The following is a 20,819-nucleotide window of genomic DNA, read 5'->3' as shown; positions in this document are numbered from 1 at the left end:
TTCAGCCTCCTCTCCGTTCATTGGCAAATCTTGGAGAAGGACCTGGCTTAGTTGTCAGAGCGCAGGACGGGGCTCTGGGTGCTCCAGCGTAGCAGACCTAGATCCAACACCAAGCAGCTTTCGCAAGCCGCTTATCCTCCTTTTCTGGCTCCCTCAGCCTGTGAAATTCCAGGGCCACGAGCCCTAGAAATGATTAGTGGACAACCAAATGGGCAAAACCCGGGTCTTAGCGCTGCATGCTCATCGGGTGGGGCACTCCTCTGCTCTTCGAATAGACATGCCTTGTCGCTCAGACACAATAAGCTTCACACCACTGTGGAGCATGCAACCCGTCCGTTTGCACCGCAGAGGAAGGTGGAAGGTCAGTGTGTAGATTTCATGTGCTGTATCTGGAAGGATCCCTTCCAACCCCCTTTCCAGTAGCTCATGTTTGGAGATCCAGAAGGTGCTGGTGCCAGTCGGTCTGTGTACTCCACAAACCATGGATCCAGGAAGAGCTGGAGGGGTTTGTACTCAGCTCAGCGCTGGCCTCTCTTTTTATTACTTGTACTCCATACTTTGTAGAGGCCCTGGTCAAGGCCCCGTTCTGGTAGGCACTGGGCATGTATAACCAAAGCCGGCTCCTGCTCCACCCAGCATCCAGGTAGAGCCTTCTGGTTTTCTCTTCAAGAATTAAAATTCTTGCTTGAGTTGCGGCTACATGGAGTTGGGCTGAAATGGCCCAACCTAGCCGCGGATACAAGTGTGAGTCTATTGTAATGCCAGCAGCATCCAGCGGGACGAGGAGAAATTTGTGCCCCTCCAGAGAGGGGAGGGCAAAGGGGTGGGAAGTGTCTGTCTAGGCTAGGGACTGGGTGATCCTGCCACGGCCTGCTCAGGCGTTAACATTAGCCCTGGGCAGCAGAGCAGGGTGCATTGGATGGGGCGGGGTTAGTGTCGCTGAAGCGGCTGGTTACCACCTCTGGGATGTTGGGGAGTGGCTGCTGGTGTACGTGAGCGGTGCCGGAAATGCCCCTCTGGTACTGACAGCATTAGAAATCGACGTGAAGGAGGTGCAGGTTGGTAAAAGTGGTGCTGATTGATCAGGGAGCCACTTGCCGAGGGACATAGAAAAGCCCTGCTCTAAGGCAGGCAGGAGTTACTGGCATGGGGCAGTGCCAGGGTGGTCTGCCTGGGTTATACAGAGGCTCAGACCAGATAACTGCCACAGTCCCTCTAGCCCATGGTTTCCCCAACTGGGGGCATGAAGAAATTCCAGGGGGTCGCGAGGCAACTCACCCCCCTCTCCTCCAGTCATTCCCCGCACCCAAAGAAAAAGCCATCCTTTGCTTCTGGCTCTCAGCCCCTGCCATTTTATGTGGGCAACCCTTCAGAGCCACTGTAAAAACCAGGCAGCCGGCCCAGACCCACGTGGAGATACCTGCCTCCTGCAAAGTTGAGTGAGTGTGGGTTGGGGAAGGGGAGGAGGAGGAGGAGAAGGATGGGGTCTGGGGGTGCCTGGCTTGTGGGGGGGCGTGTGCTCACAGGGCTTGGGCGGCCAGCTTGCTGGGCTTGTGGTGCTTGGGCGTCTGGCCCCAGCACTGGGGGGGCTTGGGCAGGTCAGGCTGGCAAGCAGGTGGTTGACCTCGGCAGTGTAGGACTCAGGTGGCTGGTGGGTGGGCAGCTGGCCCCAGCAGCGTGGGACTCAGAAGGGCGGGCAGCTGGCACGGGGCTCAGGCCGCTGGCCAGCTGGGGCTGCACCAGGCACCCACAAGGGGCCAAAAATATTTGTGCTTATTTTTAATTTTAAATAATGTTTTCATCTTGAGTTTTTGTGCTTATTTTAAATGAGGAATTGAATGTTTTGTTAAGCGGGGTGTGGATGATGGCAAAGAAGAGGTGGGGTGGGCGCAACAGTTTCCCAAACATCAAAAGGGGGGCGCGATGCTGGAAAGCTGGAGAACCCCTGAGCTAGCCCAACAGCCTGCGACTCTGTGGAATCCTGTCCTGGCTTGGAGTCCTGGTGCCTTTGTGCAAAAGGGGGTTTAGTTCAATCCGTGGCCTTGTAAGCATTGGGATTTTTATAGCAGATGAAGCGGACGTGTATCCTCAGAGGGGCACGGGTGGCGTTTTCTCCCTGGCGGGAGAATAGCCTTTGTTAAGGCCTTGTTCCAAACAGCATGTTTACTTGGTGAGGTCGTGTTCCAACAGGGGAAATTGGCTATTGTTCTCCTTTCTGGACAGTTACTTGGTGTGCTGGTGGTGCTGTACAGCTTTATTAAAATTGTTTAATAAACCCAGAGCCAGATTCTGTCTTCTAGATGTGTGCGCGTGACTTGTGGGCAGCTTTCCGTTGAGGCCCATCACCAGGGTGTTTGGCCCCTCACCTGCTTTAATGGCCCTGTCCTCTCCACTCCCTGCAGCGTAGGAAGTATTTTAGCTGCAATCCCTATTTCACAGGTGAGTAACAGAGGCACAGAGAGCGGGACTGAACTGCCCCGGGTCCCTCAGGACGGCAGGATTGAACCCAGATCTGCTGAGTTCTTGCCTTGGGAAGCCTCCGAGCGAGTTCCCCATTCAGAATCACTGCTCCATAGAGGGGATCACAGCTGAGGAGAAGTATCTGTGGAAGGAGTTGTTGAATTCCCAGAAGACGTTCCCACTGGATTCCCAGCACTTTGTTCAGAGCAGCTTTTTGCCCCAGCTGGGATTTTCCTCCGCAAGGCGTTCACAGTGGTAAGAGGTTATCTTCTGAGCTACTCAGAATAGCTGCAGGGGATTTCCTCTTGGGGAAATTCACATGTTTTCCATCATGAAATCGGTGGGCCAGGTTTACTCCTAGTGAACCTCAGTCTGTTTCCCGGTGGTGAGGGGCTGCTTTGTTTTGGAAGTCACCCTGAGGGATGAGACGCACGCTCAGGTTTGGAACTGGACTTGGGAAGATCTCTCTCTAAGGGATGATAGAAAAGTAGCTGCATTTTCTTTGTTCGCTGCTTCTCAGAAGGGCTGCAGTGAAAAGTGCCCCACCCTTTCCCTCACCCTGCTCTCAAAGTGCAGGTCAGTTTTCTCATACTGAGTCCAAGCTGCTCCACTCGCTTGTCCCCAGGTTTAAGACAAACAGGAGCATTTGCCATTTCCTCGACTTTGGTATTCCCCAGGACGCTGGCAGCAAAGAGTAGGTCTACACTTACTGGAAGGTCAACTCCTTCGAGGTCAGTCTTCAGGGTTCGTTTTATCGTGCTAAGTGGGGGCGCATTAATCGAACTGTCAGGGCTCTCTCCTCGGCCCTGGTGCTCCGCAGTGTCGCAAGGAGTAAGGTAGGTCGATGGTGGAGTTTCTCCCATCATCTTTCTTCTGTGTGGACAGCCAGAAAAATCAATCTAGGATGCCTTGGTTACAGCTACACAATTGTCATAGCTGGAATTGCGTCTCTGAGTTCAACTTTTCAGTTTAGTGCAGACCTGGCCAGAGGCCGACTTAGATGCTTTTCCTTTCGGAATGAGAAGGGGAACCTTTCACCTTCCCGTACGTTCGGTAATGGACTTAAACACAACCTTCCTCTACAAAAGGGTTTTACCACAAGACTACAGAGGGAGACAGCTGAACTGGAACTCATTTGCAAATTTCACACCTTTAACCCTGGCCTGAGTAGAGACCGTAACTGGCTTCTGCATTACATGGTCCATTTCCCCACCTTTGATACTGGCAGAAATGAGACATTTTAGCTGGTCCTGCTAGTGGCAGGTAATCCTGTTTATTGTTCTTCTCTCCCCCACGATATAAACCCAGGATTCTATTCCTCCTCTCTGTTTTTCACCTGGCGAAGTGGGCTGTTCCCACCAAAGCTCATGACCTAATGAGTGTGTTAGTTCTCTGCTAAGCAGGACCACGTGGGTAGCCATGTTGCACAGTAACAGCACTGGCAACAAGCAGTCCTGCGGCACCGCAGAGACTATCTCCTCTTCCTACCTGGCGCTGCTGCTGCCATTTTGTCAGGGCTCCCATTCATTTTCATCTCCTTCCCTGCAGAGAACAGAGGTGATTCCTTAGCTCAGGTCAGTATCCAGCCTTTCCGTCTCAGGTAGGGCTAGGATTAGTGCAGTGCATATGAAGACAGCTCCTCCCCTTCGCACCCAGCATGTTGAAGCACCAGCCTTAGTGTGTTTTCTGTCAGGGAAGTTGAGCTCTGCTCCATAGCTGGTAGGAGAGTTAACCCTTCCCTAGGCCCAGACCAGTGCAGCCTGTGGAAGAGGAGCGCACCCCTACCTCACGTGGGTACTGCCTCTTCGCCCGACTTCTGCTCCTGCTGCCCAGCCACTGGGCTTGTTCTTGCACCGTGCTCCCTCCCTCAGCCAAAGCTGACCTCCAGGACTCCACAGAGAAACGTTTGACCGTGAACAGCCCATGTATCTGCTGCCCTGCCTGGGGTGGGGCAGGCCAGGCCCTGGGCTGGCTGGGTAATCTAGGCTTTCTCTGGGAAGACGCATTGGTACAGCTTTTCCACACTGGCTTCCTGTCACTTCCTGCGTGAGTTATTGCTCTTCTGGCATCCACAGGGCCCTGTGCTCTGATCCCTGTCCCCTCGCTCGGGTCCCTTTGGGGGCACAGCTCTGCCCCTCCCCGGGCACCCTGCCCACCCTCTGAGTTCCAGCCGTCCAGGTTTGCGTGGCAGTCCATATTCCCTTTGCCCAGGCTGGTTGCCTGTGCGGCTGGGCCTGGCCCTAACACAGCCACGGTCTTTCCAGAGCCTCTCTTAAAACTTTATTCGCTGCTCTCCGGAGCCGGGGAGGTTTCTTGTGCAGCACACACTGGGCTTCCAGTCTGCGGTGGAGGGAAAGTAGACGGCCTCCCTCATTCCTTCTAGTTAGGTAGCTGCTAATGACAGCTGCTCTCTCCACTCGGTCTACGTATTGTATGCTTCACTGAACAGCTTCCAAGCAAGCAGGGTGCTGCAGCGAGAGCCTCCTTCCCATCGGCCGCATCCACCCTGCTGGCCTTTACGCTCGCTGCCGCTGTTGTTTCTATTATTGATGAACCGATGGAGTGTTGGGACGTGAGATTGCAGCCTCCTTTCTGGCGTTTGGGGCCTTCTGGGAGTGCCCGTGGGGGTGCCGTGTAGAAGCACGCCGGTGTGAGAGGCAGTGCCCCCTGCACTGCGGCACTTAGGAGTGGCAAGAGAGAAAAGATCGAGCTCCTTTGCTTTAGACCATACCAGGCCTAGTGTGGAAAATCTTCCCCCACCCACATGCTAGGGAGGTTAACGGTTAACTGGTTGGGGTGGGAGCAGCCCCCCATCTGCTGCAGACAAAAGGCTGCTTCAGGCCCGCTGGGCCTACTGTGGGCCAGGGTCATTCCAGTGCAGCTGGAGCAGGCCTCATCCATGGTGGCCCCGGGAACACCTCAGGCATGGGGTGCTCCAGAACAGCCGGAGCAGCCCCCATCTGCTGCAAGGGGCAGCCCTCCCATTCCCACCCAGTTTAATCCGTTAACCTGTTAATTGTAACATTTAACCAGTTAACTAACTCCATGGGATCTTACACCCCTCTCTCTCTCGCTCCCGTGAGTGCACGCGCAGACGCGCGTCCACGTAGAAGGGCTCATCTCCCCTTCTTACGCCCGACTGCTCCTGGGCATGCCAGGTTCTGCAGGTGGCCATGAGGTGAGGAGGAGGAGCCTGATTTCTGGAGCACCCAGCGGGTACCAGGTGGGTTAACTTAGCTGGAACCTGTTACTTCATGCCCAAGCGGCCATACGGACTGAACAGAGCATGCCGAACCCCTCCTTATGTGTCCCCTCACCCCGTGGCTGTTGGGACGTCTCATAGACTTTAACACAATCTCAAGGGAGAAGCGCTTTCCGCCTGCTCTTCAGGAGCAGCGCTGAGCAGCACCCACTGACAGTAAGGAGATGCTCAGAGCTCTGTCCTTGTGTGTCCCGTGTTACACTGAAACGGGGCCTCCCAGGGATCTCAGGGCAGCAAGTTCCCAGAAGCTCCTAGCCGTACACTTGTGTGGCATGAGAGGATACAACATACAGCTATCCTGCCAGCCTGTGGAAATACTCTTGGGGCCAGATCCCATTCCCCACACCAAGAAGACAGAGGCTTTTCCGCTTCTGTAAATCGGGGGTGGTGATGATGCCTGTCTCCTTCGTGAAGCACATGGTGATCAACAGATGTCATGCTAGATTAGAGCTCCCTGGCTGTAGTGTTGTTGATCAGTCACATGAGGGAGGCGACAGGGTTAAGCTCTTGCTGCAGGTTTCAAGGAGTGACGCTTGAGCTCGGGTATTTTGGAACGGTCCAGCTGCTGTGCTGGTCAGGAGTTGAGCGCGCACGAGGAATTTGTTAAATTTCTGTCTGGGAGGGGTCTGGCACGGAGAACTCGCACCGATTTCCAGGAACACAGAGTGTGGTCAGCAGAGTCTTTGTTACTGGTAATGGAGCAGGAGCCAGGGAATCCAGAAAGCCATCTTCCACTGGTTAAACACAGTAAATCCAGACCCTCTCAGGCCATTTGTCTACAGGACGTTGACTGCACTTCACATTGGCAGGAGTCTGCTTCGACTTCTTCCCAAATTAAATGAACTGGTAATATTAGCTGCTGCCCCAGCTGTTCTGTATCACAGGGCCAGCACGCACCGGGCCTAATTGAATGTGCTTCACCGCTCTCTTGGAAGGGGAGGCCAAAGGCAGGATTTGTGCGGGAGGTTGAGACAGGTTCGTTTGGACAGATGGTGGGAGAAGGCTTGCAAGATGCTGGTCTGCAGAGTGCATGGCCAGGGCAAAGGAGATGAATTGCTCATTTTCACTAGAAGCAATAGGAGTGGGGACTTTCACCTGTCCACCTGAAATGAACGGGAAGCCTCAGATTGTCTGTGCTTGAGGGCAGGGAGGGGTTTTCACTGTGCTGCCTGGAGTGTGGAATTTATACAGGCAGAAGCCATTGTCTGGAAGCCTTGAGAGCTGTGCAGCTGATGACTTCCTGAGAATTAGGTTAACCAACATGCCTGTAGCCTGCTGCAGTTAAGACACACGTGTCCTATTGTGCACAACTCTGCGTGTGTGCATAGAATCAGAGAATCGTAAGGCTGGAAGGGACCTCAGGAGATCATCTAGTACAGCCCCCTGCTTCAAGCAGGATCAACCCCAGCCAGGACCTTGTCAAGCCAAGACTTAAAAACCTCGCAGGAAGGAGAATCCACCACCTCTCCAGGCAACACGTGTGTGCCCATGCCCACGTGTCTGTTTCTTTCTTCAGCCTGGTAGAGAGGCATGAAATTGTTAGCAGTCAACCCCTGTACTCCTCAATATCCTAAGGAGTAAGGGAGGTAGACGGGAGAGATTTTCCCATCGACCTCCCTCCGTGAAGACAGCCGGGTAAGTCCATTGGAGAGAAGTAGTCCAGCTACGCAATTGCCGTAGCTAGAAATGCGTATCTCCAGTCGACTTACTAGCGTAGGGTAGCCCTGCCCTTAAAGAGGGGTTTTTTTTTAACCTTTGGATATTTACAGTGTCTGCTTCACTAATTTACCTTCTTGTCCCAATTCATTCTGAGAGCCAGTGGGCTGTATCTGGGAAAGGGCCTCTCAGACCAAACCCTGATGTGGTCCTAGAGACCAGTAACATGTGGCGGGCTTTCACGGTATCTGTGCAGGAGGGAAATTGTTCCAGGTAGCTGTGAAGTCAGGATTGTGGGGCGTTCTTGGGTTGATGTTAGCTCAGGCAAAGGAGAGTAGATAATGTTGTTCTGATTCACAGCCGTCAAGGTGTTTGCTAATAGATGGAAGTACTAGTGGGAGGGAGCTGGCAAGAAACAAGATACACCCCATGCCACTTTTCTGAAACCCATACAGCTTGAGTTGAATTTTAGGTATAAAAAACAGAAATAAACCTGAGTACATCTGTGTGTGCATGTGTGTGTGCTTGTGTGTGTATGTGAGTGTGCACATGCACGTGCACACCATGTTCATCTAATTTTTTTCTGTCCCTGCGCGGAATAAGTTTTGTTGTGCACACTAAAGGTATGTGCAGCTGTGCACCACTGGTAGAAACACATGTCAGCTGTGGGTGCTCTGCCAGTCTTCTGGCTGGCTGCCCAAGTGCTCATCTTACCAGAAACACTGCTGTGTGTCCGTGTCTGTGCACAAGCATGGGTGCCTGTTTACACACGTCTGGGCGTACGTGCTTGTGACTTTCCTGCAACAGGCTTGTTTTTCATTGCTGAGCCATGAGTCCACCTCCCTGTAGTAGTTTTGAAAACTTGCACGTATGCATATGGGGGTTTTGTCACAATCAGAATTTTACACTGAATATTGAGGACATGGGGAAGGGTAAGGATGGTGATTACAAGCTCCCATGTGGGCATTATTCTGGTCCTGAGCCCCCCCCAAAGCCCAGGAAGATCTATGGAGAGGCTCCCATGGCCTTCAGCAGGGTTTGTCTCAGGCCTGCTGAGCAGGCAGCTTCTTTTCTGTGTCGTTTGGCATTTGACACAGATCAGGCGTGCGATCGGGAGGCAGCACAAACTCCCATTGTCCTCATGCAGCTGCAGAGGTACTGAACGTCGGCAGTGGGGAAGAGATTCACGTGCAGTTGAGAGAGAACTGAGGCTGCTGCGTGTGGGTTTGTTGGGTTGCACGTGTGGGCGCTTCTGGCTTGTCTTCTACAGCAGTTCAGACGAGGAGATCTGGGGTCTCTTCTGGCCTTAAATTGTGCTGCTGCTCCCGCAGCTCTGACGTTCTCCACTAGGCGCTTTCCCAGCTAAGGCAGCACAGGACGGGCAGACTGGCTTGCAGTTGGGACAGTAGCGTCTTCCTTCCCACAGCACAAACTAGCTACGCTCACCCCCATCTCCCCCGTCACTGAAATGGTCACTGTGGGGCTCAAATCTAACTGGGGTTTCCCAGTGCACAGCAATCATGTCGCCCATGAGCTGCCAGAGCACTTATTCATATAGGCTGTGTCTACCCTAGCACGCCCCCTTTTCGAAAGGGGGATGCTAATGAGACACTTTGGGATATGCTAATGAGGTGTTGCAGTGAATGTGCAGCGCCTCGTTAGCATAATGGCAGCCGCAGCACTTCGAAAGTGCCGCTTTCGATCGCATGCAACTCGTCTGTACGGGGTCCTTTTCGAAGGGACCTGCACACGTTGAAATCGAAAAGGACCCCGTGTGGACAAGCAGCGCACAATTGCAAGCGGCGCTTCAAAGTGCTGCGGACGCCTTTATGCTAATGTGGTGCTGCCTGTTCATTGGAGCACCTCATTGGTGTACCCTGAAGTGTCTCATTAGCATCGCGCTTTTGAAAGGAGGGTGCTAGTGTAGACGTAGCCATAGAGTGAGAGAAGAGTGAGGCTGGATGGGGCTGAAGAGGTCTAGTCCTGTCCCCAGCCCCTTGCTCAACGTTCAGCACATCACTAGTCCCATTGAATTCCATGGGACTACTGCATGCTTAAAGCTAAGCCCCTGCTTAAGTGCTTTTTCTAGTTGTAGGCCAAAAGAGAAGGTAAAAACCCTCTTGTCCAACTGATACTGCTGCGGAAGTTGCCTAAGTGGAAACTGGCCGGGAGACATGGGTAACAACTCTGCTGCTCGTGCCAAGGTGCTGTGGAGTCTTTATTGAGCATATGTGGTCAAGAGTTAAGAATTTTGTTTTCTTTCTGATATGGACAATGACACCTCTAGTGTCATGGTACCTCCTGGTGACAGATCAGGCACTGGTTTAGTCCTGGCCCAGGTGGAAGAGCATAACCTGTATGTCTTTGGTCGTTTCTCTTCCACGTACTGAGTCTATCTGATCTTGCTTAATTTGGGAGATCCCGCAAGGTCCCAGCACCAGGAGAGCTAGCCGAAGACTTAGTGAGCCTCACGTAAGTCTGACCATAGGCAGGTCCAGCGCAGTGCCAGATAAGTATGCCAATAACAGCTTCAGCGTGAGAAACATAGATGTTGGTAGTGAGACAGAGCCCAGTGCTGCAGGGTGCTTGGCAAATTATGGGATTGGCCCCATTAAGGGGCCAGGTAAAGGAGAGACGGGTTGTGAACGAGAAGACTGGTGAATTTGGGCCAGCGGTTTTAATTGTCTCATTAAACTCGAAACATCATCAGTGCTCTTTGTTCTTATACATGGAGATGTCTTTTGTTTAGAACGTGTCACTTACATGTGAGTTGAACGGAACTAAGTGACAGCAAATGAACAGAGTGAAAAGCAAAGCGTTTTGCTTTTGCGAACCACATGGTCTGCAGGGGGTTTCCAGTGTTACATGCTAGACTTTGGCTGTCATAATCCGCAGCCAAGCACTGTGGTAACATATGTCTTTCTTTTTTTCATACAGACTACGTTTCCTGTGACTCCGTCGCTTGCTACTAGTCCCACCATGGCTTTTAGTCCCTATCTAAGTCACGTTTCTCCTGGGATGGGCTTGGTTCCTGCAGAACTTTTACCAAATACGCCTGTCTTGGTTTCCGGGAATCCTACTGTTACAGTACCGGGAGGCTCAGCTGCTCAGAAACTGATGCGTACGGATAAACTGGAGGTATTGAGGCTGTAAAACAACATCTTGTGGAAAGGGGTTTGGGAGGCTTGAGTGGAAGTCACTGGGTTAGTCTCATTTCCATTCAGACATTATACTTCTGGGGTAGCTGGGCTGGGCAAGGAGAAAGGCTGTGATCATGGAGTTAAGTATAATATTGAATAACTATTGTTTTCTGATCTGACAGACCCCCCCTTGGTGCTGTCAGTATTTATTTAGGGATCATGCTGGGGAGTGTTAATCACAGAATAAATTCATAGAATCCTAGGGCTGGAAGGGACTTCAGGAGATCATCGAGTCCAGCCCTCGGTCCAAAGCAGGACCAGCTCTAATTAATCATCCCACCCAGGGCTTTATCAAGCCTGGACTTAAAAACCTCTAGGGATGGAGATTCCACCACCCTATTAGGAAATAGTAACAGAGAGGGAGCCGTGGTCGTCTATACACTATAAAAACAAAAAGCAGTTAAGTAGCACTTTAAAGACTAGCAAAATAGTTTATTAGGTGAGCTTTCGTGGGACAGACCCACTTCTTCAGACCACAGCCAGACCAGACCTGGCTATGGTCTGAAGTAGTGGGTCTGTCCCACGAAAGCTCACATAATAAACTATTTTGCTAGTCTTTAAAGTGCTACTTGACTGTTTTGTTTTTTCTTTTTCTGTTAGGAAATATTTTTTTTTTCTAATACCCGACCTAGAGCTCCCCCTCTGTAACTTGAGACCATTGCACCTTGTTCTCCCATAGGTCACTAGTGGGAACAGCCTCTCTCCCTCCTCTTTAGAACCCGTTTTGGGAAGTTGAAGGCTGCTATCAAATCGCCTCTCACTCTTCTCTTCTGCAAACTAAATAAGCCCAGTCCCTCAGCCTTGCCTCGTAGGTCATAAGCTCCAGGCCCCTCATCCTTTTAATGCTGCATGTGAATTAAAAACCTAAAGGGGTGTGTTTACGCAGAAAGTATGTTTGAGGTGCTAAGGGCTGGGAGCCCAAAATTCAAGGGAGCCACAAATAGCAGTACACATTATTTCTCAGCCTGACAGTGTAAGAAAATGTCACTCAGCTGCTTCAGCTGCCACCTTTATCTTCTACCTTTACACCTTCTTGGGGATTGTTTTTCCCGTTGTGCTCCTTCTGGGCCATTCTTTGGCATGTAGCTGACATCTGACCCCATAAATCAGTTAGCAATTTTTCTAAATTCATCAGATCAACAAAACCTCAAAGGTCTCAGCTCTACAGAAATGTGCCTTTATAATGTTGTTCATAATCTATAGGGAACAGCTTGTCCTTTACAAAGATAGGAATTCTGTCTGTGCGCTCAGAGCACGTTACTGGGTTTTAACGCATTGCTGTCAGACACATTGTCAAGTAACTGGTGGGTCAGAGTTCCATTGGGAAAAATGATCTCCTTCTTAGGTAGCACCTGTTGCAAATATGAGCAGCTCGCTCTTTGTACATTAAATTTAGTGTTCGAGAGAGTGCTTTTCTGCAGAAGATTTTTAAACTGTGATCACAGTAAGGCAAAAGTGGCAGAAATATTAAAATATAAATTAGCTTAAAGCTAGGAGTAAAATACTGGCCCTGGACGTTAATGTCAAAACTAGGGATGTAAAATCCCGTATGTTTAATTACCCAGTTAAATATTACAGTTAACTAATTAAACAGGGGAAGGGTGCAGACAGGGGTGCTCCAGGCAGGCTGGTGCGCTGCAGCCCCCCCCCTCCCCAGTTAATCATGGCGAGGCTTACCGATTAACCATTAACATGCCTAGTCAGAACTCCCACTGACGTCAGGAGGGCCAAGATTTACCTTGGGAAGTTTGGGATTCTGCAGGTGTCATTTCATAGTTCCTGTTACCACTGTTAGTGTTGTAGATAGCCCAGATCACGATTCTGCATCCGGGCTGATGGGAACAGCTCTGGAAAGTGCAACCCCAGGGGACCAAAGGGTATAGAGTCAGAACCAGAGCTCTGATGAATGCAGTGCAGCCCTTGTGCTGACATCCCTGGTAGAACACGCTGAGAGGAAGCTCATGAAATGTCATGCTCAATGCTCTGACTTTCTTTTAAGGTTTGCAGAGAGTTTCAGCGTGGAAATTGCACACGTGGGGAGAACGATTGCCGTTACGCTCACCCCATCGATATTGCAATGATCGACACAAACGAAAATACTGTTACGGTCTGCATGGATTACATCAAAGGCCGATGCTCGAGAGAGAAATGCAAGTACTTTCATCCCCCTGCACACCTGCAAGCCAAAATCAAGGCAGCTCAACACCAGGTGAACCAGACAGCTGCAGCTGCAATGGTAAGGGTGCTACCCATCATGTCAGACCATAGAGCCACGAGGAAAAGATTTTCTATATGCAGGAGGTAGAAAAGGGATGCTCAGTATTCGAAAAAGGCTAAGTGATGAGGAAAAACCACTTCCATCTCTCCATCCCTTCTTCGTGATCAGCATAGCATGATGCATCACATCTTGGCATTTGGGGATGTGCTGGCCAAGCGGATGGTCTTCTGGCATGATGTTATGGAGTGAAATGCATCAAACATCATTAACAATGTACGCAGACATTTCCCTGTGCAGGCGTTGGCTACCGTTTTAATCTGTGTAGTGTACAAAGCTAGTGTTCAAAGCAAATCTGGTTCCAAGCAGAATGGTAATAAGTGTGCCTCACTCAAAAAGTCAGTAGTAAAACTGATGACTTCAGTGAAGCCAGAATTTCACCCACTGATCCTGGAAAATTAAACAACATTGTCCTTTATTAAGGCTCAGGCCTGTGAGGCAGTGGTTCCCTCAGGTCAAAGGGAGATAAATATATTTTGTAGCTATGGGGGGTGTTCAACACGAGACAGAATCAAGGCCTGAGTGCATTTTGATTGGAGTCTTTGCATCCCAAAGCAGCCTGGTGATAGCTAAAAGGCTAAAAACAAGCCAGAAGCATTTAGTACTCATGGGCCATGAGGTAAAAGGATCCAACTCTGTTGAATTCAGTGGCATTGCTTCCATTTACACAGCTAAATAGTAACAGAGAGGAAGCCGTGCTAGTCTATACACTATCAAAACAAAAAGCAGTCAAGTAGCACTTTAAAGACTAGCAAAATAGTTTATTAGGTGAGCTTTCGTGGGACAGACCCACTTCTTCAGACCATAGCCAGACCAGAACAGACCCAATATTTAAGACACACAGAACCAAAAACAGTAAGCAAGGAGGACAAATCAGAAAAAGATAATCAAGGTGAGCAAATCAGAGAGTGGAGGGGTGGGGGGGAAGGTCAAGTATTAGATTGAGCCAAGTATGCAGACGAGCCCCTATAGTGACTCAGAAAGTTCCCGACCCAGTTTAAACCACGTGTTAATGTGCCGAATTTGAATATAAAAGCCAGCTCGGCTGCTTCCCTTTGAAGAACGGTGCAAAAGTTCTTTTTCAGTAACACACATACCTTTAGGTCATTGACAGAATGCCCCATTCCATTAAAATGTTGACTAGCTGGTTTGTGGATCTGGAGTGTTTTGATGTCTGTTTTGTGCCCATTAACCCTTTGTCTAAGGGAGTTAGAAGTCTGTCCAATATACAAAGCATCTGGGCATTGTTGGCACATGATGGCATATATGATGTTAGTAGAGGAGCATGAGAAAGTGCCTGTGATTCTGTGAGTAACCTGGTTAGGTCCAGTGATGGTATTTCCGGAGAACATATGTGGACAAAGCTGGCGGGAGGCTTTGCTGCAGGGAAAGGTTCCAGGACTGGTGTTCCTGGGGTATAGACTGTGGCTGTTAGTGAGGATCCTCGTAAGGTTGGGAGGTTGTCTGTAGGAGAGAACAGGCATGTCACCCAGGGCCTTCTGGAGTGTGGCATCCTGATTAAGAATAGGTTGTAGGTCTTTAATAATTCGTTGCAGTGGTCTGAGTTGGGGGCTGTAGGTGATGACCAGCGGTGTTCTGTTTTTGGCTTTTTTGGGCCGATCTTGGAGTAGCTGGTCTCTGGGTATTCGGCTGGCCCTGTCGATTTGTTTTTTTTTTAACTTCTCCTGGTGGGTAATTCAGGTTTATGAATATTTGGTAAAGATCTTGTAAATATAAATATTTAATTTAATTTAATTTAAAATATAAAATAAAAATATTTGGTAAAGTAACCAGGTTACTCACAAAAGAACATTTTATGGGTGTCGTTGGGATGATGTTTGCCAATATGTATTACTATGCATTTATCAACGCTGAATTTCAGCTTCCCTTCTGTTGCACAGTCACCTAGTTGGGTGACATGCATGTTCTCTCCTACAGACAACCTCCCAACCTTACGAGGATCCTCATTAACAGCCACAGTCTATACCCCAGGAACACCAGTCCTGGAACCTTTCCTTGCAACAAAGCCCGCTGCCAGCTTTGTCCACATATCTTCTCTGGAAATACCATCACTGGACCTAACCAGGTTACTCACAGAATCACAGGCACTTTCTCATGCTCCTCTACTAACATCATATATGCCATCGTGCCAACAATGCCCAGATGCTCTGTATATTGGACAGACTTCTAACTCCCTTAGACAAAATGTTAATGAGCACAAAACAGGCATCAAAACACTCCAGATCCACAAACCAGTTAGTCAACATTTTAATGGAATGGGGCATTCTATTAATGACCTAAAGGTATGTGTGTTACTGAAAAAGAACTTTTGCACCGTTCTTCAAAGAGAAACAGCCGAGCTGGCTTTTATATTCAAATTCGGCACATTAACACGCGGTTTAAACCGGGATGGGAACTTTCTGAGTCACTATAGGGGCTCGTCTGCGTACTTGGCTTAATCTAATTCTTGGCCTCCACCCTCGCCCCTCCACTCTCTGATTTGCTCACCTTGATTATCTTTTTCTGATTTGTCCTCCTTACTTACTGTTTTTGGTTCTCTGTGCCTTAAATATTGAGTCTGTTCTGGTCTGGATATGGTCTGAAGAAGTGGGTCTGTCCCATGAAAGCTCACCTAATAAACTATTTTGCTAGTCTTTTAAAGTGGTACTTGACTGCTTTTTGTTTTTACACAGCTATGGGTATATTTTAGAACATAACAATGTCCAGTTGCAGAGGTGAGATGGTGTGTCAGGAGGAGAAGTTATTGCTTTAAGGTATTCTTGTGTGGATATTTAATATTGAAAAGGGCTCATTCTTTGTCTGATTTAGAAATTATGGCTAATTGGCTTTTATAGAGCAACTTTCCCCAAAGATAGCAGGACAAGGTACTTTCTATTCATGAGGAAACACAATGCAAAAACTGGAAGCAGTTATCCTTCAGGCCCTAAGCAGTATTACATTTGTGCCCTGGATTATATACATGAAACAGCTGTCCTCAGGTAGAATCAATATGACCTGGAAGGATTTGTATGAGGAACCAATTTATATTACAGAACCATCTGACCTGCACTGTTTATTTGTATTTATTATGGTGAAAGGACAGTTCTGCTTCACTCTGAGCTTTTCACAAGGAAATGTAAACTCACATAGTCTTTACAAATGAAACTTTACCTTTTAGTACTTACCTGGGACGTTTATAGTAAAGTAAAGCCGATGAATGTTTTATTCATGCTGCTGGCTCATATTAGAAATGTAATTAGCTCTCTCTGTATGCTGTTTACTAGCACCTTTAAAATATTGATTGATTGCTTGTTGCAACAGCCTTACTACCAAGATCGTTTCCATTATTCATTCACCTTTGGTGGCTTAGTGCATTTCTGTGATCAGTTGAGGATAATACCTTAAAAAGAAAAGAGAGGCTCCTGATCCTTCATCAGGAATCACACATGGTGTAAAGCATCCAAACAAGCCCCACTGTCAAGTAGGTTGTGGGTCCATTCATCTCTGAAAAGCTCAGGCAGGGGTATGGGAAAGGGCCATCCTGCAGGCACTTAATGAACAAGTAACTCGGCTCACGTGGGTCATGGGCCAGTTTCACTGAAATCAGAGGGACCAGGGTCTGGTGGTTGGGCGCCGTTCGGAAAAGCACTTAAGCATGTGCCAGAGCACCTTTATGGGCAGGGCTGCTGTCATGGCCACGACCATCTTGCCCTCTCATTCTCCCAACAGATTCACATGTGCAACGTAGCTGCAGGTTCAAGCCCTAAGTCTGGCACACCAATCATTGACTGAATAATGCATGAAAAGTATTGTTAAAATCTAACGCCACCTGCTACTTCAGAAGAAGCTATAGGCTGACCCCTTGCGAGTTGCAGTCTAATTAATTTAGGTCCAATGCTGTCTGTGATTTATGAGGGTATTTCTTTTACCTTTAAAGATTACCGAGAGACAACCGCTGTCTTTAATAGAGTTGGTCCAATTAACTGCAGCGAACTCCCCATATTGTGCATGCCTAGTCTGTTTAATATATTGTATAATGCATTCATTTTTTTTTCTCTTCACCTGTCCACAATGTTGCTCTCCTTTTGACGCACCTTTGCTTGCTGTTTTTTGTTGTGCTTGAACCCTCCCCTTTTGGCCCATTGCCATCATGTGCTCGCTGCCTGCTAATTAAGACTCAGCCAGCTGTCAGATCACTGAAGCGACCCCTCGAGGCAACCTTTGACCTGGTACTTGGACCTTTCACCTTCTTGCTTTGCATGTGACCATCTTAGATTGCACGGATACCTTTTCATTGATTACTTTGTGTTGCACCCTGAAGGAGACTGCCCATCCTGCACTGAAATGTCCCAGTGTTCTTTTAGACCAACAGTCCATGCCAGACAGGTGCATTTCTCTGGCTAGGCCTTTGGAAATTCCCAGTGATCGGAGCTTTTCTTCCAGAAACCCAAATGCCTTTCTGGAGCTATTTAATTATCACACTGTTTTTATTCAGCCTGTTTTCAAACAGCAGCATCTGTGTCACTGTGAAACATGGGGTCTAGTAGGCTGTTTCAGTGCCTTTCAGTCCTGAGGTGTGACTGTGTCAGAGAACCTCACAGCGCAATACGGAAAGGCTTGGCAGAATTCAATTTGGGGTTTTTTTTGTTTGTTTTTTCCTTTTCGAGGGATAATACTTATACCATTTTTAAGCATGTTTTTCAATGTTTATCCATTTAAATGTGGACAGCTGCACAAAATTATGGGTTTTAAGCTTCATTTTATTGATTTTAAATTTTTCACAGTGGTGGGAAATTAACAGGGAGATATGACAATAGCAAACTCTAGTAATAATTGTTTAGTAACAGTGGCCAGTGAGATTCAAAAAAGTTACAGGCTTAAAACTGTTGGAACACAAATTGCCACTCTCACAAGTAAATGGCCTTAATCAAACCCTAATAAGTTCTCAGCAGTATTTTTCCTGCTTTGCTCATCAGCAAATTGATTGTTGTCAGTGCAGATATTTTTTCATCTGTGTGTTCAGAGTGAAATCATCACTTACCAACAATTATCGATTCACAATCTCATCCTTCCCAGCTACGGTAGGGAGATGTCATGCGGGCTGCTCTTGTCATGTGTCCAGCAGCCATCATTAGAATCCCCAACAGCGAGGGCTTTATTTAAGCGTTTATAGTTGTTTCTGCCTGACTTTTTGGCCGTATGCGGACTCTGACAGGAGGTTAATTTTCACTGAAGTGATTTTTTTTTTAAATCCGTTCAGTCCTGTTTATATTTCCAAAAAACTTGGGATTTCCATCCAGTTAAGACACAGTTTTACCCGCCTGCTGCCCAAAGCTTGGCAGGCGGTTACTGTGACAACCGGGAAAAACAAACTGCCCCTCTGGGTAGAAATGGAAATGTTGAGCACTGAAGGAAATGGGAAACAAGCCGGTTAGTGCTATTTTTTTGCTGGTAATTATAATCCTGAAAGGGACATGCTGAGGGGAACAGGGTGCGGATTTAGGACCTGCTCCATAGCATGCATGGGAAAATTCCCACAGAATTCCGAGGGAGTTGGTTCTGGTCTGTGGCTGAGCAGCTAATCAAGAAGTTCGGAAAGTAGCACAGTTGTTTAAACCCTCCGTTGGGTGAATGCTTTACCACAGAGGAGTACTTTCTAGGGCGAGGGCCCTTTAAGGGGTCATAGTTTTGTTTAAGTGGGCAATAGAGTTCCCTATCTGAACCTCGAATAACGCTCACAAGAGCTGCGTGGGAAATCTTGTTAGGGCTCCCACTTCCAGTCACTGACCACACAAAAGGAAGCAACAAAGGCCGATTGCTGGCTTTGGCTGCAGCTCATTTGTGCTGGTCAGCTGGCACAAAGCCAGCGTGGCAGCTACCTGAGGGTTCCCTTACGCGACATCATGGCCTCCCAAGACCCACCTCTCCCATCAATGGAGACGTGGCAGAAGGAAAATTACTCACCTTGCCTCTCCCACTCCATCCTCAGGAGCAGGTTGTTTACACAGTAAAATGGTGGTTTTCAACTCTTTCATTTGCAGGCCCCTAAACCATGTCAAGGGGAGGTGTGGACCAATGTTGTCTCTAATTTTTTCCATCCATGTGCAGGATAAATTTTGTTATATGCACTGAGGCATGCACAGATGTGCACCACCATGAGAACCACATGATGTCAGCTGTGGGTGCTCTGCTAATCGGCTGGGCAGCATTTGAATCTCTTGTGGGTAGCTGCCCTTGCACTCAGCTGACAGGGAGCACTGGTGTGGACCCCTTTGAAAATCTGAAACAGTTTGAAAAGCACTGGTCTAGGGTATCTGGGATTAAATTTTCAAAGGTGTTTATGTTCCTAAAGATGCGAATCATAACCACCTGGGCTCTGCATGCTCTTGAAAATCCACTTAGCACCTATCTCAGCTCTGGGCGCACACACATCTTTGCAGATCTGGCCTCTAGCCCAACGTACTTATGTAACTTTAATAGTCTCCCAGGGTAGCCATATTACTCTGTGTCTTCACAAAAACCAAGCAGTCCTGTGACACCGTAAAGATTAACAATTTTATTTATTAGGTGATGTGCTTCTGTGGGCAAGGCCCACTACCCATGAAAGCTCATTACATAATCAATAAAATCATTAGTCTTTAAGGTGCTTTAGGGCTGCTTGTTTTTTGTGTAAATTTAAAAGCTTTCCTACCGTTAAATATCTTAAGTGCTTGTTGCCAACAGCCACTCTGCTGTCCTCGGAACAGCCTGGGTTTTGTAACTTTTGGTGCTGGATCCTTTACATAAAAAGCTGCACCAAAAAGTGTTTTCTTGTGGTAACAGCGAGGGAGCCGGGCTGGTCTACACACTAGCAAAACAAAGAGCAGTCAGGTAGCACTTCAAAGACCAGCAAAATGGTTTATTAGGTATTTCTTGTGGTAATGTGTAAAAATCATGCGATGGAGATGGTGCTCCACTTGCTTCTGATACGAGTGGGGTACCCTGCTCTGCACAAATTAACTAGTTGTGTCACAAGGCTCTCCAGTCCTAGCCAGGAGGCGTTGTCCCCGCTCAGAACAAACAGACAATCCCAGCCCCAAGTGGATTACAGTTGCAGAAGAACGTTGAGTAGCTAGTAAACATCATGCATGAGCAGCGCGGGTAAGAGGGGACGAAATTAACCAACACATTGGCCATGTGTGAGTCACATTTGGATTCAGCCAGGATTCAGCAGCATCCCATTGTTACCTGCTGGCACTCAGCTGTTGGTACATACAGGTTCTTTTTCAGACTGCTGTGAGGATTGGCTCTTCTCTTATCATGCCCGTGTTCACACAAGAACGCAGGGAAAGCAAGCACGCCAAGGCAGGTCAGGCCAGGGAGAAGACACTTCCCCATGTGGTTTAGATGACCAGTCACGTAGTGAAAAACAACGCAAGTCGTTGCCATCACTGCCTAAGCAAGGAGCCCGCTCACCATCCGCAGGCCATCCATGCCCAGTGTGCTCTGCAGGGAGCCCCTTGGCTGATGCGGCAGGTTGGGCTGTTCCCTGGGGAACCAATACTTGGTGGCATGGGAAAAGCGGCACATTTTCCATGAGGTGCTGAAACCTGGGCCTTGACTTTGAGGCCATTAAAGATATATCCCACTTCTCACAAGACTTAGGTTTGTTTGCCCCATAGTCCTGGCTAGATTCCAGCTCTGCCCATACCCCCCATCCTTCTTTTTAATGGGAAACAGTATTGCTCTTTACTTTTGGCTCTGAAAGAATCCATGAGACACCAGTGTGTTGCTGTGTGCTGTTAAATTCACATTTCACTCCAGAGGTGGCTGCATTCCAGTGGTGGGTAAAAGGATCCCTCTGGATCAGGCCACATCAGTTGGCCAAGTGGTGGCAGGAGCTTTGTAGACTGCCTGGAGAAACAACACACATCTGAGAGGATGAAGTTACCCATCCCACTTCTCCCTAGTCTCGGCTCTTCCTAGC

The 20,819-nt window shown here is 48.5% G+C and overlaps 1 protein-coding gene across 7 annotated transcripts in view; it reads left to right on the top strand.

Annotated features, from left to right (window-relative positions):
- MBNL3 (muscleblind like splicing regulator 3) overlaps nucleotides 1–20,819 on the top strand; it is a 131,797-nt gene that overhangs the window by 88,492 nt on the left and 22,486 nt on the right. For 5 of the 7 annotated variants that reach the window (XR_012647343.1, XR_012647342.1, XM_075007998.1 and 2 more), the window contains 3 exons: nucleotides 10,316–10,516; nucleotides 12,578–12,814; nucleotides 17,029–17,082. Coding sequence is in view for 4 of the 7 variants with exons in the window: in XM_075007998.1 (XP_074864099.1) it covers nucleotides 10,316–10,516; nucleotides 12,578–12,814; nucleotides 17,029–17,082 (492 nt within the window). In the remaining 3 variants the exon portion in view is untranslated. The remainder of the gene's footprint in view (nucleotides 1–10,315; nucleotides 10,517–12,577; nucleotides 12,815–17,028; nucleotides 17,083–20,819) is intronic. The other 2 variants (XR_012647344.1, XM_075007997.1) reach the window with 1 other exon arrangement.

The sequence above is a fragment of the Carettochelys insculpta genome, chromosome 13 (assembly GCF_033958435.1).
Source record: "Carettochelys insculpta isolate YL-2023 chromosome 13, ASM3395843v1, whole genome shotgun sequence".
Lineage (NCBI taxonomy): Eukaryota > Metazoa > Chordata > Testudines > Carettochelyidae > Carettochelys > Carettochelys insculpta.
This window is presented reverse-complemented; position numbering and strand designations above follow the sequence as displayed.